Genomic DNA, 18,811 nt, shown 5'->3' on the forward strand with positions numbered 1-18,811 from the left:
AGTTTAATATTCGTTTTGATAATAGAGAACAAAAAGAGCTGTTCTTCTGTGAGAATGAATAATTTATTCACTGCAAGAGTTCTTGTCTAAAATTAGCACAAATAATCAAAGGGCAGCCAGAGTGTTTGAGTTGTTTCAGGAAAACCATTAAGCTGTGTTAAGAGAATTTATTATTTCTTGTCCATTAATCCTCTCATGTTTGAATGAATCTTCACTGAAACTACGTAATGCAGAGAGCAACTGTGTTCAGACACAAAGCAGGGAGGCAAGAGGTGTTTTTTTTAGAACATCTAATATCTTTCCAGTACTCTCAACGCTAAAGTTAAATGTTAATCTGTTGAATGCCTAATTTACACAATCCTTGTGAATAGTGAATAGTGAATAGAGGGTGAAAAGCTGCAGTGAGTCTGGCCTCATGGAAAGTTGTGGGTTTTAAAGGTTGCATTTTTCCTTGAAAAGAGCACCAGGAGACTTAACAAAACATGTTAAAAGCATTTGACAACTCATGACATTTTATTCATAAAATACAAAACTGGAAAATAAAAAAATCAAGACACGACAACTGGTTTGGATTCAAAAGCTGTGACTATAGCTAAATGTTTACAGGTATACTGCAGCATACTATCTTGTTAATTATAGGCTGGTGATATGATATATTAACAGTGTGGTTCTCACCCTTTCTGAGACAAAATATATTTCTACTTCTGTACGTGATGAGGGATCGCGAGTAAGCCGCACTCGTTATGGACCACTTATTAAATGATTGTATACATACACTTGTATACATACACTTTTATCCTATGCTGTCATTTTTACAGTTAAATACCACAACATAATAAACCAACCATAAAACATCTTTACAGTTAGTTATTGTAATTTGCATAGCATTGTTGTGCAGGCATTATATGCCATTTAAGTACTTATTGAAATTGTGGTCATTTAATGTTAGCACATTAGAGGTACTGCTATTGTAGTGAGGCTATGACTGCAATACAGTGCCCATATAAGGGTAATTGCAATAATTCATTACAATTTAAATATAGCAAGTGATGAACCAGAGTGATGAAATAATGTGGTCCTTATTAGGTGAAAATATGGCAAATAAAATGAAGACAATCACTTAGTAGTTGGAGCTTTTTATTTTATTTGATTAGTGTATTTGAAAAGACGTGTAAAATACTCACAGTTATTCTAGACTGTTCATTTTCATCTGCGGTTATATGATATATGATGATGATTAATATAGACAACGTAGTAAATATGCAAAAGAAATAGCACGGCACACATCCACCATTAACGATTCCCACATGGCAGTAATCCACAACCTACACTGAAATAAGTACATGTAACAAAAACACATGCAGAGAATGGAAGGACAAAGAGAGACAACAAGATGGCAACCAAAATACAACTCCAAATATCCAATATGATGAGTCATATCAGAAGTGAATTCCTGTGACGTCCTTTTCTTCAAATGTCAACGATACGATCTCCTCTTATTGTACCTCTGATCGTCTGACTGGTTGTTCTCTGCATGAGTAATGTTGTTGAAAAGGTCAATTCTGAAAAGATAAAGATGTTATCAAGTTTTCCCAGCTCAATAATTGATTGACAGCTGTGAAAGCTGTATATTTCCACATGTCAAACCTGGAAATATACACCATAAATAACAATTCAAATTACTGGGGCACATGGATAGAACAAAGCCATCGTTAATGTTATTTGTAAATGTGCTTTATTCTTCTTTATTCTCCTATTAAAAGAATACTATAATGAATACATATACTGCAGATGCCGTATATAATTGGATCTCTCAGATCTTAGTGTCTCATTCCATTCCATGTGTTAATAGCTATTAACATGAAAAACCTCACATCACACAAATATGTATTCTCTTTCTTTTACCCTGTTTCTACAAAAAATAATGATGCTTTTATTTCTAACACGTCAGTCAGTCGGTTCAAATGAATAAGCATCTCTCTCTGTTTTTATACTGAGTCTCTGAGCAGGAAGAAGGTGTTGAATTCCTGGCGGCCTCTGGTGGCTCAATTCTCACACTGCATGCAGTGCTGGGTGGTGCTGGTTTAAATGTCAGAACTGGATCCCTATAATCAAGTATGTATGTCCGATAGGTTTGGGATATGAAAATGTCATCCTACTGCCAGACTCCAGAGACCTGAAATAACAAATGAATACATTAGGCCCACGAGAACATTTAGACAAAAAGTATCAAAACACATAGAAGGAAATGTTGTGTTTTGCACTTCAAACATGGTATGCTTTTTGTTCTTATTGAGGGGAGTAGTGCTTCAGTTACATTCCACTTCTGACAACACCATGAACTACTCAGACCATGCACACTTGTATAGTGGCATTATGTGTGATCATACTGATCTGGAGCAGGAAGAATTCCATTGATTGTAGATCAAACTTCTCTGCTGAAAGAGGACAGCTGTGATATTTCTTTGCTCAGATGTCTATTTTAAACACTCAACCAAGAGTGAGATGCACTTGGAAATATATTTATTATTAAGGCAGATAAACTGAACTCTTATTCAAACAGACGGTCTCCTTCTATAGTCTGCAGTTAAAACACTTATGAGCAGAGCCTGGGGGGGGGGGGGGATCTTTATAACTGCAGGGACACTGAGCTGCAATGAGGTTGACAAAGCCGGTGAAATGGAGCTGTCTGGAAGAATTATATTCCTCTTGTGAGAAGCAAAACCAGCTTGTAGTCCTTTCATCAGACATATATATATATATATATATATATATATATATATATATATATATATATATATATATATATATATATATATATATATATATATATATTTCTATTGTCTGCTTCTGGAGATCAAAGGAGAGTTGTGCTTTTTAAAAGATGAGGCATCCATAAAAGCTGCAAAGTATTTTGTGAGAAATGGTGGAGGAGTTATTTGATTTATTTTTAGCTACGCTAGCGGCTCTAGGGATGCCAATGTTGGTCTTTCAGTCCAGACTGAAATATTTCAACAAACTTTGAAAACTTTGTACAGATATGTATGCCCCCCCCCCCCCCCCCCCCAGGTGAAAAATCGATTTTGAGTGAAACTTCTCAACAACTTTTGGACGATTGATGAAATCTGGTTGACACGTTCATGTTCCCCAGGATTAACTGTATTTTCCTGGTACTTTCCATTTAGCACCATTATCAGGTTGAAATTTTAAATTGTTCAAAACTTTGGTTTATGTCCACAAACCTGTAAAGCTGATGACATTCCCATCAACCTCATCTGTACTTTGTGTTTATTGCTAATTAGCAAACGTTAGCTTGGCAACACGCTAATGCAAGACTCTTTGTATTTCATATTCTATTCTGCAGCAAAGGGATTCTTATTTTATCGTGTTGTTTATCTATTGAGCTGAAATTAATTTTAATGGAAGCAATGTGTCACTTTCCTCATAGAAAATTATTGATGTGGTAAAAATTTTAAGTGTGAGAGAGAAACCCCCCCCCCCCCCCCCCCCCCCTCCTCTCCAGAGCCATATAAAATATGCATTTACAGCACAGTATTGATAATCCCTGTGAAAACATATGGTTGATCGATTCTTGTGTGCGATTTCTTTATGACATTTTTGATTGCAGAGCAGAAATTATTGATCACGACTGACCGTTTCACGTCTCGACATAAAATGTGCTTTTGAACTGAATGGCTTAAGAACCATTAAAGCGAGGTTTTAACGCTCCCAGCAGAGAGAATACATGGAGGAAAATAAAATAAATTGGAATAAGTCGGATGACTTAGATGTCATCTAACAGCATGTGCTGAGAAGACACACAGTGTCTTATGTTCTACAGGAAATAAATAAATACATAAATCTATCATCTGCCTATTTATAACATAACGTCAAACCTAGCAAATGAAGAAGATGTTCAATTCCAAATAATAAATAATATTCTGCTTGTAGATAACCAAAAAAAAGGGGACAAATTGAAATGTTAAGGTAAATTGCCCTCTAATAAATGTTCCTTATTCTCCATGTCCGGTTTGCTTAAAATGCATTTATGACAAATGAAGCATTCCCAAATGTTCACACTTTTAATAGAATATAGAGTGCAGATGTTCAACAGTGAGTGTAGTTCTTTAAAATACACATAGACACACTACATAGTTAAATACACAGCTTTTACACAGTGACAGGGACACTATCAGTTAGAGATATGGAGAACCAGGCTTCTACGTAACCCAGAGGAAGCATGCATGAGCACTGCTGCAAGATTATCAATCTATTGGTCGCATAAAAGATTATTCAAGGAGCGCTCCCATGTTCTTCTGCATTGCCTTATGCAGCAGTGACACACACGATACTCATAGATACAATCTCAAATGCAATTAGATATAATTGTAGAAACATATGCAGAACATATACCTCGCTTTTCTTACCATCTCGGCCTGTTTTGATTATTAAAGTGCACATCTAGCCTTCATTCACATGTGTTTTATAATGACCCACGTTTTTATGCTATCCACATTTATGAATAAAAAGTTGCTAGGGTGAGAGTTAATGTTCCAGTTAATACTATTATTAAAGCAATGGCTTAATGTCTCAATGGTTCCTGTGAACTCTAGATTGAATGTATATTATTCTGGAAAATCTTTCATCCAAAATAAATGAACACAATCAAAGAGCAAAGCTCATGTGGACTGTTTTTACGACAACCTCATGAATGGGCTGAAATATTGTGGAAGTGATCAAACTCTAATGACGTTCGCACAAACACATACAAAGGCTCATTCAGTCCATGGATATATGAGGCACATATACAGCTGCGTACATCTTCTCCACCACTTTAGTATAGAGCACAGGATGAAAGCTCAGGCCGTCTCATAGCAACCTCCCCTATTGAAGGCGGTCTCTGATGCTGATAACCCTCTGGTTCTATAGGACTGGATATTAAAGGTTTAGCAGGGTGGGAGAAAAAAAAATCAATACATCAGGAAACACAAATTATATTGTCTCGAGTCTATATTTTCCCATAGTCGTATACTGTATGTGGTATTGAGATGAGAAGACTCTTTAGAAATCAAGCCTCGATGATTGGATTTGTGATGAAGAGCATTAGCTCACGAGTCATAGCTATATATATATATATATATATATATATATACACAGCACAGTGAGGCTTTATGACGCTTACCATCAATACATTCGGAGTATTACGTGGAGGAAATGCTATTCCAATACGTGTAGGGTGAATAAACTCTCTAAGTGTGCAATGTGTTCATACTGAAAACGAGATTAAAAAAACATTCATACTAAAGTGAGTGTGGTGCTGATGGGCCGTTGTGTCCCACAGTTCAAGCTGCAATAAAAATAAAATAAAAGAAAGCTCTTGATGGCTGGAAAAAGTATTCTAGGGAATACAGTAAAGATAATGACGGAGTCGCCTTAACTGAATGAGTTTAAAGGCCCCTCCGAGCACATCCACACAGGTGTTATCAATTACTCTGGCTGATTAAACCTCTGCTCCAACACAAGCAGGTGCAAAAAAAAAGAGAAAAAAAGCTAATAGTCAGTGAAGCACAGCGTAAGCACATTCCACAGTCCTGAGAGGAGCTCTAATCAAGATAGATAAGTGATCACACCTGTGGGGCCTTTCATCAACATTCTTGCTCCAATAGGAATTAATGTTGTGGGAATGTTTTACGGTTGGACAAATATTGAATTTGTTTCGGTGTCATTTTCTATAGGAGCATGCTGCGGTTAAATAAAGTATTCAAGGAGGCGCGTCTTTAACAGCAGGTGTTCAAATCTCTGACGCTCAGTTTAATCCAGAACGTTTATTCATTAGTTCATCATGCATGTTTCTCCATGTCTCAAACTGTCTTGTCATTTTCCGACCCAGCTTCTAACCCCCTTTCCTACCAGTTGCACCACCTGACCTGCTTCTCCCACTAGCTCAACTGCTTCCCATCTCCCTGATTCATCGGACCGTGACCGTCGATACGCACTGGGGCGGTTTGCAGCTGAGTGTGAGGCGGTCGGGATGAGTCGGCACCACCAAGTCTGAGGCTGTGGTTCTCTGCTGGAGTAAGGGTGCCTTGTTCTAATGGGAGTGAGCATGCTGCTCCAAGTGAGGGAGTTCTCCAAGGAAGTACCTCTGGGTCTTGTTTTGGTGCAGTAATGCCGGTGTTGTACCAGACTACCGTGGTAAAAAGTGAGCTGAGCTGGAAGATAAAGGTTTCGATTCAACAGTCAATCTATATGTTCTAGTCCTAACCTAATAAAATTATCTTTGAAGAAACTTACTAGTATCTGTTTTCTACAGGACATAAGTGCTCTAAACCTTATTATATTCAGTTTATCAGATACTTTTAATGATGCCACATAATGTAGCATAAATGTATTTCTTTAAATCTCATTCACGCTTTTTCTATTCCCACCTGAGAGGCTCTCTTTACATTTGTGTTTGTTAATGATGAACATCGACCATCTTATATAATCACACCTGTAACTGTCATACATTTTCTCATACAAATTCACACACAACATGGCTTTGATGGGCTTCTTTGCCAGAGGCCCCTCTGAGTCATGTGTGTATATGTATTTATGATTATTTCATTATTTACGAAGTGCTTAGAGTTAACTACTAGAGAACTGATAACTCCGAGCGTACACCTTAAGTTGAACGCACCATTAAATTCTGTTCTGCCCGCCCATTTGTGGTCACATGACGCACTAATATCGATTTTTAATGGTCCCTGCCACCTGTCAATCACAAAGTCACCACGTGGTTGATAATAACATGGGTGGGCTCGAGGGGGCGGTGGTGGACTGTCAGCGGTGATTCGGAAGTATGTAGTCTAGTCACGCATTAATAAAGTTGAGTAATGAGTCATCACGCAGGTTTCAACGTTAAAGTGTACGTTAAAAAAACTGCGTCAGAGTAACAGAACCGGAGCTCGACAGGTGCACTTTGGTAGCGCGCGTGAGAGAGACGTTAGCTAAGTTAGCTTAGTAGTAGCCTTCAGGAAGAAGTGTCACCGCCTGCACCACAGAGACGAGCAGAGCCCGGCTGTGCCCATGGCTGCCCTCGGTAACTCCGGGGCCACTTCCAGCCCGATGGTGGTCTTGGCTCCGAAGACCAAAACAAAAAAGAAACATTTCGTGCAGCAGAAGGTGAAAGTGTTTCGAGCCAGCGACCCCGTCCTGAGCGTCTTCATGTGGGGCGTCAATCACTCGGTGAGTCGGTCTGAAGCTAAGTGAATGCTAATGTATGTGTGTGTGTCTCATGTAAATGTAGCTTAGCTTAGTTAGCAGTTAGCGTTAGCAAGTGAGCCAGGTGGTAGAGTTATACTAAAATGTGTGACCTGTCAGATTCTGACTTTGTCTCACCTAGACACCTGTTACACTGTTGTAGTTAACAGCTAACAAAATGCTATTAAAATGCTATGGACTTTAGTAACTTTAGCAACTTAAAACTAAGTTGGGGACTTTGCTGAAAGAAATTGTGGAGTACTAATATCTTAGCGTTATATTGAATCTGAAGGAATGCAGTAACCTTCTAGTAGGTGCAGTGGTGGAATGTAACTTTAACTTACTAGGTAAGTTTACTCAAGTACTTTACTGAAGTGCAATTTTGATCTAACTTACTTGAGTATTTCTATTTTGTCTCTACGACATTTGGACGCCAATATTGTACTTTTTACTCCCCTACGTCTATTTGACATCATCAGCTACCAGTTACTTTATAGATTCACATTATTAATACAAACACGAATTGACTATTAAATTACATTATAGTTAAGGATTGAGTGACCCAGCAGTAGTTTAAATGTACTCCACCTTTACCAGCTGCAACAATAACGTGATGTTCACATTAATGCATCAATAAATATATTTTTATGATTCTGAAATTAGTAATTGATTAATTTTACCTTTTTTTTAAAGTATATTTTTTAATGTAGATTACTTGTAACGGAGCATATTTAAGCTGTAATGCTGCTATTTTTACTTGGTCTGAGAGCTTCTTCCCCCACTGAACAAGTGTAACATTATGTAACGTTAAACTACTCTTCAGCTGTTGGACTGTTCCCTTCTTTCTTTCAGATCAATGATCTAAACCAGGTGCCCGTTCCTGTCATGCTGCTGCCCGATGACTTTAAAGCTAACACTAAGATCAAAGTCAACAACCACCTCTTTAACAAGTAAGACACAGACAGACGTTGTCAGACCTGAAGCAGGTTTGGTTGAAATGTAAATAACAGGCACTGTCTTGTCTCTCGTTACCCCAAAGTTCAGAACAGAAGATCATAAACGGATAACAGAGTCCTGTGTTGGACGGAAGAATTAGACACATTGTTTAATAATTTGTGAAAGGGCATGTGAAAGGTCTGTCTGTGTCTTCAGCCAGCTTCTTCTACTTTTGCAGAGAAAATCTTCCAGGACATTTCAAGTTCAAAGAGTACTGTCCTCAGGTCTTCCGAAATCTAAGGGAACGGTTTGGTATTGAGGATCTGGACTATCAGGTATGTGATGGACTGATGTACACCCTATATCTTTTTCTAATGTATGTGATGTCAATTTTGACAAAAATCTCTTTAAAATAATTCAGATTTAATCTAATAGGTAGATAATCTCTAATCTTAGTTGTCTGCTTCCTTGTCCAGGTTTCGTTGACCCGCAGCCCCCCGGTGAGGAGTGTAGAGGACCAGGGAGAGGGTCTGCTCCTCAACTCCTACGACCGGACGCTGGTCATCAAGCAAATCTCCAGCGAGGATGTTGCAGACATGCACGGCATCCTGTCTGAGTACCACCAGGTAAGGTCTGATGGCTAAAGGAAAAGTCTGGCGATATTCTCTCCTTTTCTTTCTGTCAACAAATCTCTTGAAAAGCCCAAAATCTATATAGTGTGTTAGTGCGCCTCTCAATACTTTAAGACTTCATTGCCATGTCTGAAGACCTGTAAAAACTTGTCACGAGTGTATAATTTCATATAGATTTGGGACAAAACCATTGAAGTAATTTAAGCTATTTTAAACCTGCCGTAGTTTAAGGTGACCGCCGTGATTCCTGTCGGCTCGCTGACCGGCTCTCTCCTGTGTGACTTTAAGAGTTGCATCTACAAGAAGGGCAAACGGAGAGGTTTCTGAACACTGATTTGTTGATGAGGCGTTATCTGATCACGAGGGATGAAGCCTCCAGGGGAGTCAGCTGAAAAGTCTGCAGATTCTGCTTTCTGTCTCGTCCTGCTGGGGAGCTAACGCTAGCTGTCTGCTGATGTCATGATGAAACTGATGTAAACTGATATGGTGTAACCTACTCTATATTTTTGAATATACATAACAATGACCGCTTAAAGTCTTGTTCTTTAAATATATTTCAATCATGTCTTAGTTTTCCTGCATATTGAAAGGGAAAACAAAATCTGTGAATAGTCCTCAAGCTTGTATTTTTAGCTCAGCCCTAGTTTCATTGTTAGGAAAGGTTCCGCAAACAGCTGGGTGTTGTTGATTTTTAGCAAATGCTCTTCAAAGTGGAGGAAATACTGCATTTGTTGGTGGCTATTTTCAGCGATGGATTAATCCACATTTGGCACTCTAGTGCGTCAGGATGCGAGTCTGAGTCAGAATAAACTGTGTGTGTGTGTTCCTGGTAATGAAGGAACATGTCACCCAGTGCCAGAGTGTTGTTAATTGATGGGTTTTTAATCGTCTTTGGGCAACAATGGAGCTTTATTCAAATCTGGACCCAGATCTGACAAGGAGCTGGGTGACATGAGATGTGGTGTAAGTCATAATTGTTGCTGCAGTGAAACTCTATAACTCTATAACTGAACCTCTCGTTGATCATCTTAACTCTGAATCCCTTCTCGCCGTCTGCCTTTTGTTCTTTTAATCTTCCCCTCAGTCGTTCATTAAAGGTTTGCCTGTCGAGCTCCAGACACGCTAACGTCACACGAGGTGACGTTAGCGTGGACACCGGTCTGTCCGTTCCTTACTGCTTCCTCTGAAGGCAACAAATGCAAAACATGTGCGTCTTGTTTACGTCCTAAACGGTGATAAATACTCTCAGAGTTTTGGTGAGGGCGGCTGAGCTTCAGCAGCCGAGTTTGGATACAATCTGACCGGCACCTCCTTATGGACACAACGTGTGGAAGCATTTCGCTTCTTCTTCTTCTTCTTCTTCTTCTTCTTCTTCTTCCGCCCAACATGGGAAAGGGTGAAGCGAATCACACAGTAGATTGCAACTTTTTTCGCCAAAGATTTGTGCCCCTGCTCAGTCAGTGAGAGCCAAGGCTATCGCCCTATGTTGCAACCTTTGGAATCGAGATACAACATTCCATCTCAACGTTTTATACAGACACAGCGATACTCTCACTCTACAGCAAAGCTAAAGTCATGGAATCACTGAGGAAAGCGCGTCGGATAGCAGCAAAAGAAACTGTGTATAAAGTATAGTTTTACCACATGTTCCAGAGAAAGCTCTGGTGCTTATTGCCTATGACAGGATTTAGTTGAAAAGAAGTCTGTTATCTATTTTTGAGGGCAGCTTTTAAATCAAGTGATTCAGAACGTTTTGCTTGAACATCCAAATGAATCAATAATCGTTTTATAGTTGCATCGTAGCTTTCTGAATCTGAAGATTCCCAACCCTACATCACTACAGCACTGAGCTGAGACCATTCCCCTCCCGTCTGTGTCTAAAGCTTCACATCCCACTGACAGAATATCCTCTTTAACCTTCGTTCGGACCTTTTTGCAGCTTTAAAAACATAAAAATACGAGTTCCTGAACTGAGCTCCTCCTGGGGGATTTATTTTTCTGTAGGAGAGGGAAGTCGATACGACAATATATGACTATTTCTAGATTTATACGTCTTGGCGGGAGCAGCAGCAGCAGCAGCGTGGTGCAGTTAGTAGGAAGACGGCAATATATTCTGAGGATGGCTAAACATCTGTCCCGCTGTAGTGCCCTTGAGCAAGACCCTAAATTTGGCTTTAAGGTGCCTCATTCAAACTGAACCTGACCACTAAATGAGAATACAAACACAAAGCACCTCATCATCAAGGTTACGGCTCGGCCGTGCGTACAGAACAAACACTCTGTTATTCCAGTGTTGGCTTATTGAAGATATGCAAATGTGTCCATGTCAACACGTCTGTGTGTGTCAATAGTAGTTTTGTTATAGAGATAAGAGTGACATACTTTTAACCTCTATTTTGTTTGTTTGAGGTTTTACATTAGCTGCCCGGCCTGTTATCCGTGTTCCTGCTCGTGTGGCTGCTTCAGAACTGGATCTCACTTCAGGCTAAACATGCTACCGAGTAAACTTCTGGCTACTTGGAGCTCTTATTGGAATACGCAGCCTACATAGAAGTGGGAGGGAGATGAGGAGAAATGGCAGCTCTGTTTCAGAGTGTCTTCTTTTATTCACTTGGCCCTGAATGAAGTCATTGTTATCAGAGCTCCTGCGTTGGCGTTGCACAGTTCCCCTCATTCACCATGACAGTTTGCAGTGTTCTGCATTGGTCTTCTTGTTATTTAGTGTCAGGGTTACATGTTTGGCATGCTGAACAACTTCTACATATTCAGTGAAATACTGAATTATTTAGATGTTTTTGTTTTTCAGCTGTAAAATAACTGGATGTTGAGATACTGTGCTGAAACGTTTGGGCCAGTCATGGTTGCTTTGCTGCAGAAAGCTCTATCACTGTTGTCGTTTTGGCATTCAGGCGTTATGTGTGACTGTTATGTTTGCAGAATGTTGAGGATCAGGTTTTGTGGTTTCTGGCAGGTGTGGGGATTTCAACCAGCCTTTCAAACAAACATTTTCTCTATTGTTTTTGCACAATTAAAGATAAAGGGCTGTTCTACTGCTAAACCAACCTTCAACAGAAACGGTTCATAGCGTTGATTTAGTGTAATCCAAGATGTGAAACGGTGTGTCATTTTATATTGATATTAACGACCTGAAGTCACTTCATCACAAGGATTCCTGTCCATACAATATTGTCATGAAGTTGTCTTAAAGGGACGGCTACCTTGGTATCAATGATTTGACCATTTTAGACAAATTCATCTCATGTTGTAGTTTACATTTTGTTCATTCTAGGGCTGTCAAAATTGTTAAAAAAAACAACAACACATAGGTGCAAACTATTTAAATATACATTTGTTTGGTATCATGTCCATGAGATGTGTCCTAAATGTCTTTTTGTCAGAGACCCTGTTTGTGGAAAGTGGACTTTTGCTTTTCTAGTCTTCCAACCACTCAAAGCGCTTTAACACTACATGTCATTCACCCATTCACACACATTCATACACTGATGGCAGGGGCTGCCGCTTGTACATTTATTTACACGTTCATACGCTGCAGGCACAGTCGCAAGTTGCTGATGTGGTGAGAAAGACGTGATCTCTGATTTCTGTTTTCACTGGGGCTCCTGGATAACTTACGAGGGGATTGAACCCAGCTCTCTGTGGCGCTGAGTGTTTGTCTACTGGTAGAGGCACAAAACACAAAACCAACCTGTGTTCTGTAGAGTGACGTCTCTCCACATACTGCCCGGTGTGTTTCAGGGGACTCTGAATGAGGGCAGTCTGAAGGGAGTGTCTATTTTAACTGACTGAGCTCAGTTTGAAGTCTAACCTTGATACGCTCACTAATTGCTTTTGCGTTCAAAGTGACCTTTTTTAAACTTCCACCGTCTCGTGTTTTTCCCTTCATCTGTGAATCTCGTCTTTGTACCGCGTTTTACTATTTGTATGTGAAACATTGAGGCTGCCCTTGACGACGGTATGCCACTCTCTGCGCCTGCCATGCAAATTGACCGTAGTTTCCTCTCTGCAGCACATAGTGAAGTGTCATGGCGGCACCCTGCTGCCTCAGTTCCTGGGTATGTACCGTGTGAGCGTGGACAGCGAGGAGACCTACCTGATCGTCATGAGGAACATGTTCAGCCACAGACTGCTCGTTCACAGGAAGTACGACCTGAAGGTGAGGAGGAACTTCACAACAATCGCACACATTCCACTTCTCCTCACTGCTTCACAAAGCAATGAACACGTTAAGTACTAATGAGTTGTCTCTAACACGGCCCTCAGAGGCACTTCACACCTTATTGCTTTCAGAACAGAAGTGACTTCACACTCTTCTGTTTTTGTGTAATAATAATAAAAACCTTTTATTTGTGTAGCACCTTTCATACAAGGAATGCAGCACAAAGTGTTTCATAAAGAAGGAAGAAAGACTAGAATGAGCAGAGAAAAATAAAATAAAACACACCTGATAAAATTAGATTAATAATAGATAGAATGCATGCAAGGTGGAAAATAAAAAGCCACTGAATAATAACAATATTAAATATATTTTATGTTATATTTGCAGCATGCGCATATACTGTACATCAATAAACGCTGCAGCAGCTTCAAAGGGTTTCCATTCTCTTCTAATGTTCTTCTCTTTTCAGTGATCAATGGTGGAGATCTGAATGTTTAAGACAAAAGTATCTTGCTTCTATATTTATAACAATGTGTTGTTGCAGGGCTCTCTGGTGGCTCGTGAAGCAAGTGACAAAGAAAGGGTAAAAGAAGCATGTCGCCGTCTTCATGATGTGTCCCGCTGTCTCTTCCCATGAGTTCTGCTAAAGACGTGTTTTATTTCTCAAAGGGAAAAGAACTCCCTACCTTTAAGGACATGGACTTCAGGAACAATATGCAGAAGGTGTATGTGACGGACGAGCAGAAGGAGAAGTTCATGGAGAAACTCAACAAAGATGTGGAGGTAGGAGACCTGTCCAATGTGATTCTTCACTGTTGTTGCACCATTCTGCCACAAAGTGGCAGCATCGGCACATTAGAGACTCTCCACTCCTGTGACGCCGTTTTGGCAGCAGGAGTGTTGATTTACAATTAAAGATAAATTATAATAACAGAAGATTAATCAGCAGCTAGTTTTACAACCTTTTTTTTTTTTTTTTCTTTTTTTTTAATGCAAAATTTGAACAGGTTCCAACTTCTCCAATGTGCTTTTTTGATAATACGAAAAAACATACAAAACACCAAGAACTGCATGTCTGGAGTTGTTTTTTTGCTATTTACTGATATTTGAAAGACCAAATGATTGACTGTTGAATCAAGAAGAAAATCAGCAGATGAATGGGTGATGAAAATAGCAGTTAGTTGCACCCCTAACTTAAACAATATGGGTTCCCATCTGTGAGATAGCTCTAGGGCTGCAACTCAGTTTCATTTTTAGAACATTTAGACCTACAGTCCAAAGCTCAAAAAAGACATCAAATTGGCGCATTTGCGGAGTTGGAAGCTGTGACTTGTGGTTATATTTGCTTAATAAATTAGTGATTAATTGATTATCACAATGCTTTCTGTGAACCTTGTTGTAAAAGCTTTCTTGATGAATGTCTCCTGTCCCACTGTCCCCAGTTCCTGGTGAGGCTGAAGATCATGGACTACAGCCTGCTGCTCGGTATCCACGATGTGGGTCGAGCTGAGCGGGACGAGGAGGAGGGCGAGGAGGTTTCTAACGAGGAAGAACCGGAGGCCGAGAACGGCCTGGCTCCGGGCGCTACGGTGGGCTCGTACGGCACCTCTCCGGAGGGGATCGCTGGTTACATGTCCTGCTGCAAACCTCTGGGGCCCGGGGAGTTCGACCCCTATGTGGACGTGTACGCCCTCGGGAGCTGCCCAGGTGAACGCGTGGTTTAGGCCACAAAATAAGAATAATGAAACTACAGTTTACATACCAGTGCTCTATTTTTATTTCACTGTTAAATGTTCCTCTAAAAGTCTTCTACATCTGTCTAATATGATATCTTCTCCACTGTCATCAGATCTTCTGAGAAATGCTAATGTACAGTTTCAAAGGCTTTAATCTACATTTCTTACCAGGGAGCTTTAATCGTGAGGACTATTGAGACATGTCCCAATACAAGCCCAATAACATAGCCCTGATTGTTCTTCACCCTCAGGAGCCCCTCAGAGGGAGGTCTACTTCATGGGCCTGATTGACGTACTTACTCAGTACGACACCAAGAAGAAAGCCGCTCATGCAGCAAAAACGGTCAAACACGGGGTGAGTCGCACAAGAGAGGAAGCAAAGGTCTGCTGTCAGTGGTACCTGTGCTACCTCTCACATCTTGTCTTGAATTGTTCAATGTATACTGTTGTTGTTGTTGTTGTTGTTGTTGACTTTTTTCTCTTTTTTTTGTTCTGTGTTGCAGGCCGGTGCTGAAATCTCCACAGTCCACCCCGAGCAGTACGCCAAACGATTTCGCGACTTCATCTTTAACATCCTTGCGTAGCACGAGGCGACGAGCGCCGCCATAAGTCGCTCCAACTTACAGCTATTTTTTTACCGTTGACCAAAAAAATAGTATGCACACGCAGATCACTGTTTAAATGTGGCGATCTGAGATGAGACCACTTGCATTGTAGCAACATAATGTACTACTTCTGATGCATTTATTTATTTTTAAGATGTGAGATGCATTTCTTCTAGATGTGAAGCGGTCTTGAAAGGATGAACTCTGGAGCATTAGGGTACATGGAAACAAACTGCTGCTGATCAGTGTTAGACCACATCAGTGCAAGATCAAACACTAGTTCTCTGTTTTTCTCACCTTCTTCTGATTTTCCCAGGCATGACCTAAACTTAAATGTTGGGGAGTGTGCTTATTTACTTTCTTGACAAAAGTTGATTATGGAGAATAATATCACTCTCATGTGAGTCTGGTAAAGGTTCCCTGTGGAGTTTTCAAAGAAGAACACGGATGTAAACATGATTTTAGGGATTGATTAGGGAAATGTATTCAACATGCTTATTAGAGGATGCAAGCAGTATGTTTTTCAGTGAATTTAAACATAACTTGTGTTTAGGGCTGGGCAATACATCGATATTATTTTGATTTTGGGATATGAGACTAGATATTGTCCCAGATTTTGGATCTCAAAATATGGCATAAATGTCAGTTTTAACGGCTGCATTACAGTAAAGCAATATTGACATCGAGGTCAAAAATATTGTGATATTTCATTTTCTCCACATCGCCCAGCCCTACTTCAGTTTGTTTCCAGGAACACTCCACAGGGCGCCTTTTAATGTGACGCATTAGGACCAGGTGACAGTTAGCTTAGCTTAGCATACAGACTGGAATCAGGGCTAAACAGCTGGCTTAGCTCTGTCCAGACGTAACAAAATGTTGTTTATGAGTAATTATGTAAACCTATACACACACACACACACACACAGCTTAAACAAACTAGATGTAACAATTTAATTAGTGATCTTTAGAGGAGCTGTTTGGCAGATTGTTATTTTAACAGAACCAGGCTAACTGTTTCACCTTGTTTCCAATCCTAATGCTAAACTAAGCTAACCAGCTGCTGACTGTCGATCCTCTCATCTCTCTGTAAGAAAGCAAATCAACCTAGCTCCTAAAACTTTAAACTATTCCTTACATCCTAGAATAATCTTTAGCTGGAAATATGTATTAAAACAATAATGCTAGTCTAGATTCTGCACGTAAGAAATCATATGTATCTGTTGAAGCAGGCCATTTGAATGTTTAGAGTGCCAAATGTGTGGGATCAGAGCTTTACTGTTGCAGGATTTGCATTTTGCATATAATTAACCCGACTGTGTTGGGACGGATACATGAAACACAATTTGAACGGATCAAATAGGATTTCCCACCAAAGCCTCGACTAAATTTGAAAGGAGATGTAAAGAACGGCCTCGTCAATTGAGCTGGTGAACGTGTGGCGTTTGACCGCAGAGCCCGTCGAATAGTTCAGCCTGTAAACACGTTCCTCTTGTAGCTCCCACCGCCTGTACACAGAGCGTGTGACCCACACAGCTGGGCCTGTGTTCATGAAGAGCGACTCGTCCGCATCTTCGGATCAGTCCTGCCTTTTCTAATGAAATACCTTCATGTGTGAGTCTACGTGGCAATACTCCCTGAGAATGAGCCCATCCATCGTTATTCTGGACAGACTGATGTTTTGTGCATTTAAAAATGGCAAATGTGCTACGTGAATCATTGTGATAAGATTTAGACAAATATAGCAATAGAATAGGATCTACTGTCTGTGTATTGTACTGACGTTTGAGATTTAGTGATAAGCAGGGTACCTTGTAACGCATTGTTGACAATAACACTACATTTCAGTAGCTTCTGCAGTAACTCAGTGACGAGCTCTCCTGAACACTGGCCAGGCAGCGTAGCTCCAGTTCACTCTGTATGACGCCTCATCTACTCCATGACTGCACATGTTGTATTTTTGCAAATCCGCTTTTGGACCAAAATATATTTTACAAAGAATTTCTGAAACGTGTTTATCTTGTTGTTTTTGCGTGATGATTCTACCTATGAACTGAGATGCATTTTCCTTCTTTTGCTGATCTTGCTGTCGTCCAACATTTTAGAGATTCAGTCTTTACAAACATTCATGGTCCCCAGAGGACGAATCCTGCTGTTGGATCTTCTGACTTTTTACTCTAGCGCCACCAACGGGTCGATGTCTGTAGTTTTATATGAACATTCTAAACAGCTGTGGGAGGGATTGAGGGATGAGGAACATTTGGAACACAAATTCATGTTCCCCTCAGGATGTACTGAGGGGTTATCCCTCTATCCCTGTGAAACATCAGCATGACGTTCAGCTCAAAGCCTCAGTGCTGCTCGCAGAGCCGTAGACCTTTGTACCGGCAGTAAAACATGTAGTCGGAGGTAGTTTACTGCAAGCTAAGGGGTATTTGTCAGGTCATAAATTAGGCAAACTGTAGGTTTTTGTTATTATAGTTTTAATCAAGCCATGATAACAGTGTTGGGGGGTCTGGGATGTTTTTTTTTGTCTCGCTCTTTCCAGGAGATGTGTTTTTGCTGACTGGCTCCTTCCTGTTTCATCAGAGGAGACAGAATCCGCTGACTGGTTCCTACTTGTTTCACCAGATTTTTTTAAATTTTTTTTTGTATTGATTTAAACAATAGGATGCAGGCAGGATGAGCAGTTAGACAGAAGGAGGCCGTCGTTGAAGAGGTCAGCGAGCTACAAACTGCTGACGATCCGGAGCGGCAGAACACAATGTCCAGGGCAGCAGATTAACCGGTGCGAATCAACACAGACGCTTCTGCTTTTTCTCCGTACGACGCTGACGTCCGCCTCGACCGCAGCGAGGACACATCTGGGCTCAGTGGCACCGTTTTATCAGAAGACACTAAAAGGTTGCACTTTAGCACATTTTCAGACGATCACATGAGGCCACCGTAGTTCAACCGTAAACCGTCTCAATTAAACTAGATCGTGTGTGTGTGTGTGTGTGTGTGTGTGTGTGTGTGTGTGTGAGAGAGAGAGAGGTTAAAGAGCCTTCCTCAGTGATGTGCCCCAGGCTTCCCACCACCTCTGCACATCATTCTCCGTGCCTCCTCAGCTTCCTGGCATTGTTCTCCGCTATGTGGTGCCTGTTTTTATATATATATATATATATATATATATATATATATATATATATATATATATATATATATATATATATATATATATATATATATATATATATATATATATAAACAAACTGATTTATTTTGTTCAGAAGCAGAAACCCAAATGTACTGGGACTCTGATGTGGATCAGTACAGGTGGACCGTGCCCACATAATGTATCTTGCTGTTGTCTATGTGGTGGAAGAAGTACTCAGGTTTTTACTTGGTAAAAGTATCAATACCATGATGTCCAAGTATTCCATTCCAAGTAAAAGTCTTTCATTTGACATCTTCAGTAAAAGTGCAGAATTATTATAATCAAAG

At 40.2% G+C, this 18,811-nt stretch overlaps 1 protein-coding gene across 1 annotated transcript; it reads left to right on the top strand.

Annotated features, from left to right (window-relative positions):
- The first annotated feature begins 6,813 nt into the window (after positions 1–6,813).
- pip4k2ca (phosphatidylinositol-5-phosphate 4-kinase, type II, gamma a) lies at positions 6,814–17,335 on the top strand. The gene is made up of 10 exons (XM_068733318.1): positions 6,814–7,227; positions 8,095–8,192; positions 8,417–8,513; positions 8,655–8,804; positions 12,838–12,984; positions 13,532–13,570; positions 13,657–13,770; positions 14,430–14,694; positions 14,975–15,078; positions 15,227–17,335. The coding sequence occupies exons 1-10, from the start codon at positions 7,069–7,071 to the stop codon at positions 15,305–15,307; spliced, it is 1,254 nt and encodes a 417-aa protein (XP_068589419.1). The 5' UTR covers positions 6,814–7,068; the 3' UTR covers positions 15,308–17,335.
- Positions 17,336–18,811: the final 1,476 nt, after the last annotated feature.

The sequence above is a fragment of the Cebidichthys violaceus genome, unplaced genomic scaffold, assembly GCF_023349555.1.
Source record: "Cebidichthys violaceus isolate CVI_PGR_0920_01 unplaced genomic scaffold, fCebVio1.0.p SCAF_6, whole genome shotgun sequence".
NCBI lineage: Eukaryota > Metazoa > Chordata > Actinopteri > Perciformes > Stichaeidae > Cebidichthys > Cebidichthys violaceus.

What these genes read in the sequence shown, in the direction of transcription:
- pip4k2ca (XM_068733318.1), top strand. Translation starts at nt 7,069, where the DNA reads ATGGCTGCCCTCGGTAACTCCGGGGCCACTTCCAGCCCGATGGTGGTC. An exon ending in TGTGGGGCGTCAATCACTCG is followed by an intron (nt 7,228 to 8,094) that starts GTGAGTCGGTCT and finishes TCTTTCTTTCAG; the next exon opens with ATCAATGATCTAAACCAGGT. An exon ending in CGCCCTCGGGAGCTGCCCAG is followed by an intron (nt 14,695 to 14,974) that starts GTGAACGCGTGG and finishes CTTCACCCTCAG; the next exon opens with GAGCCCCTCAGAGGGAGGTC.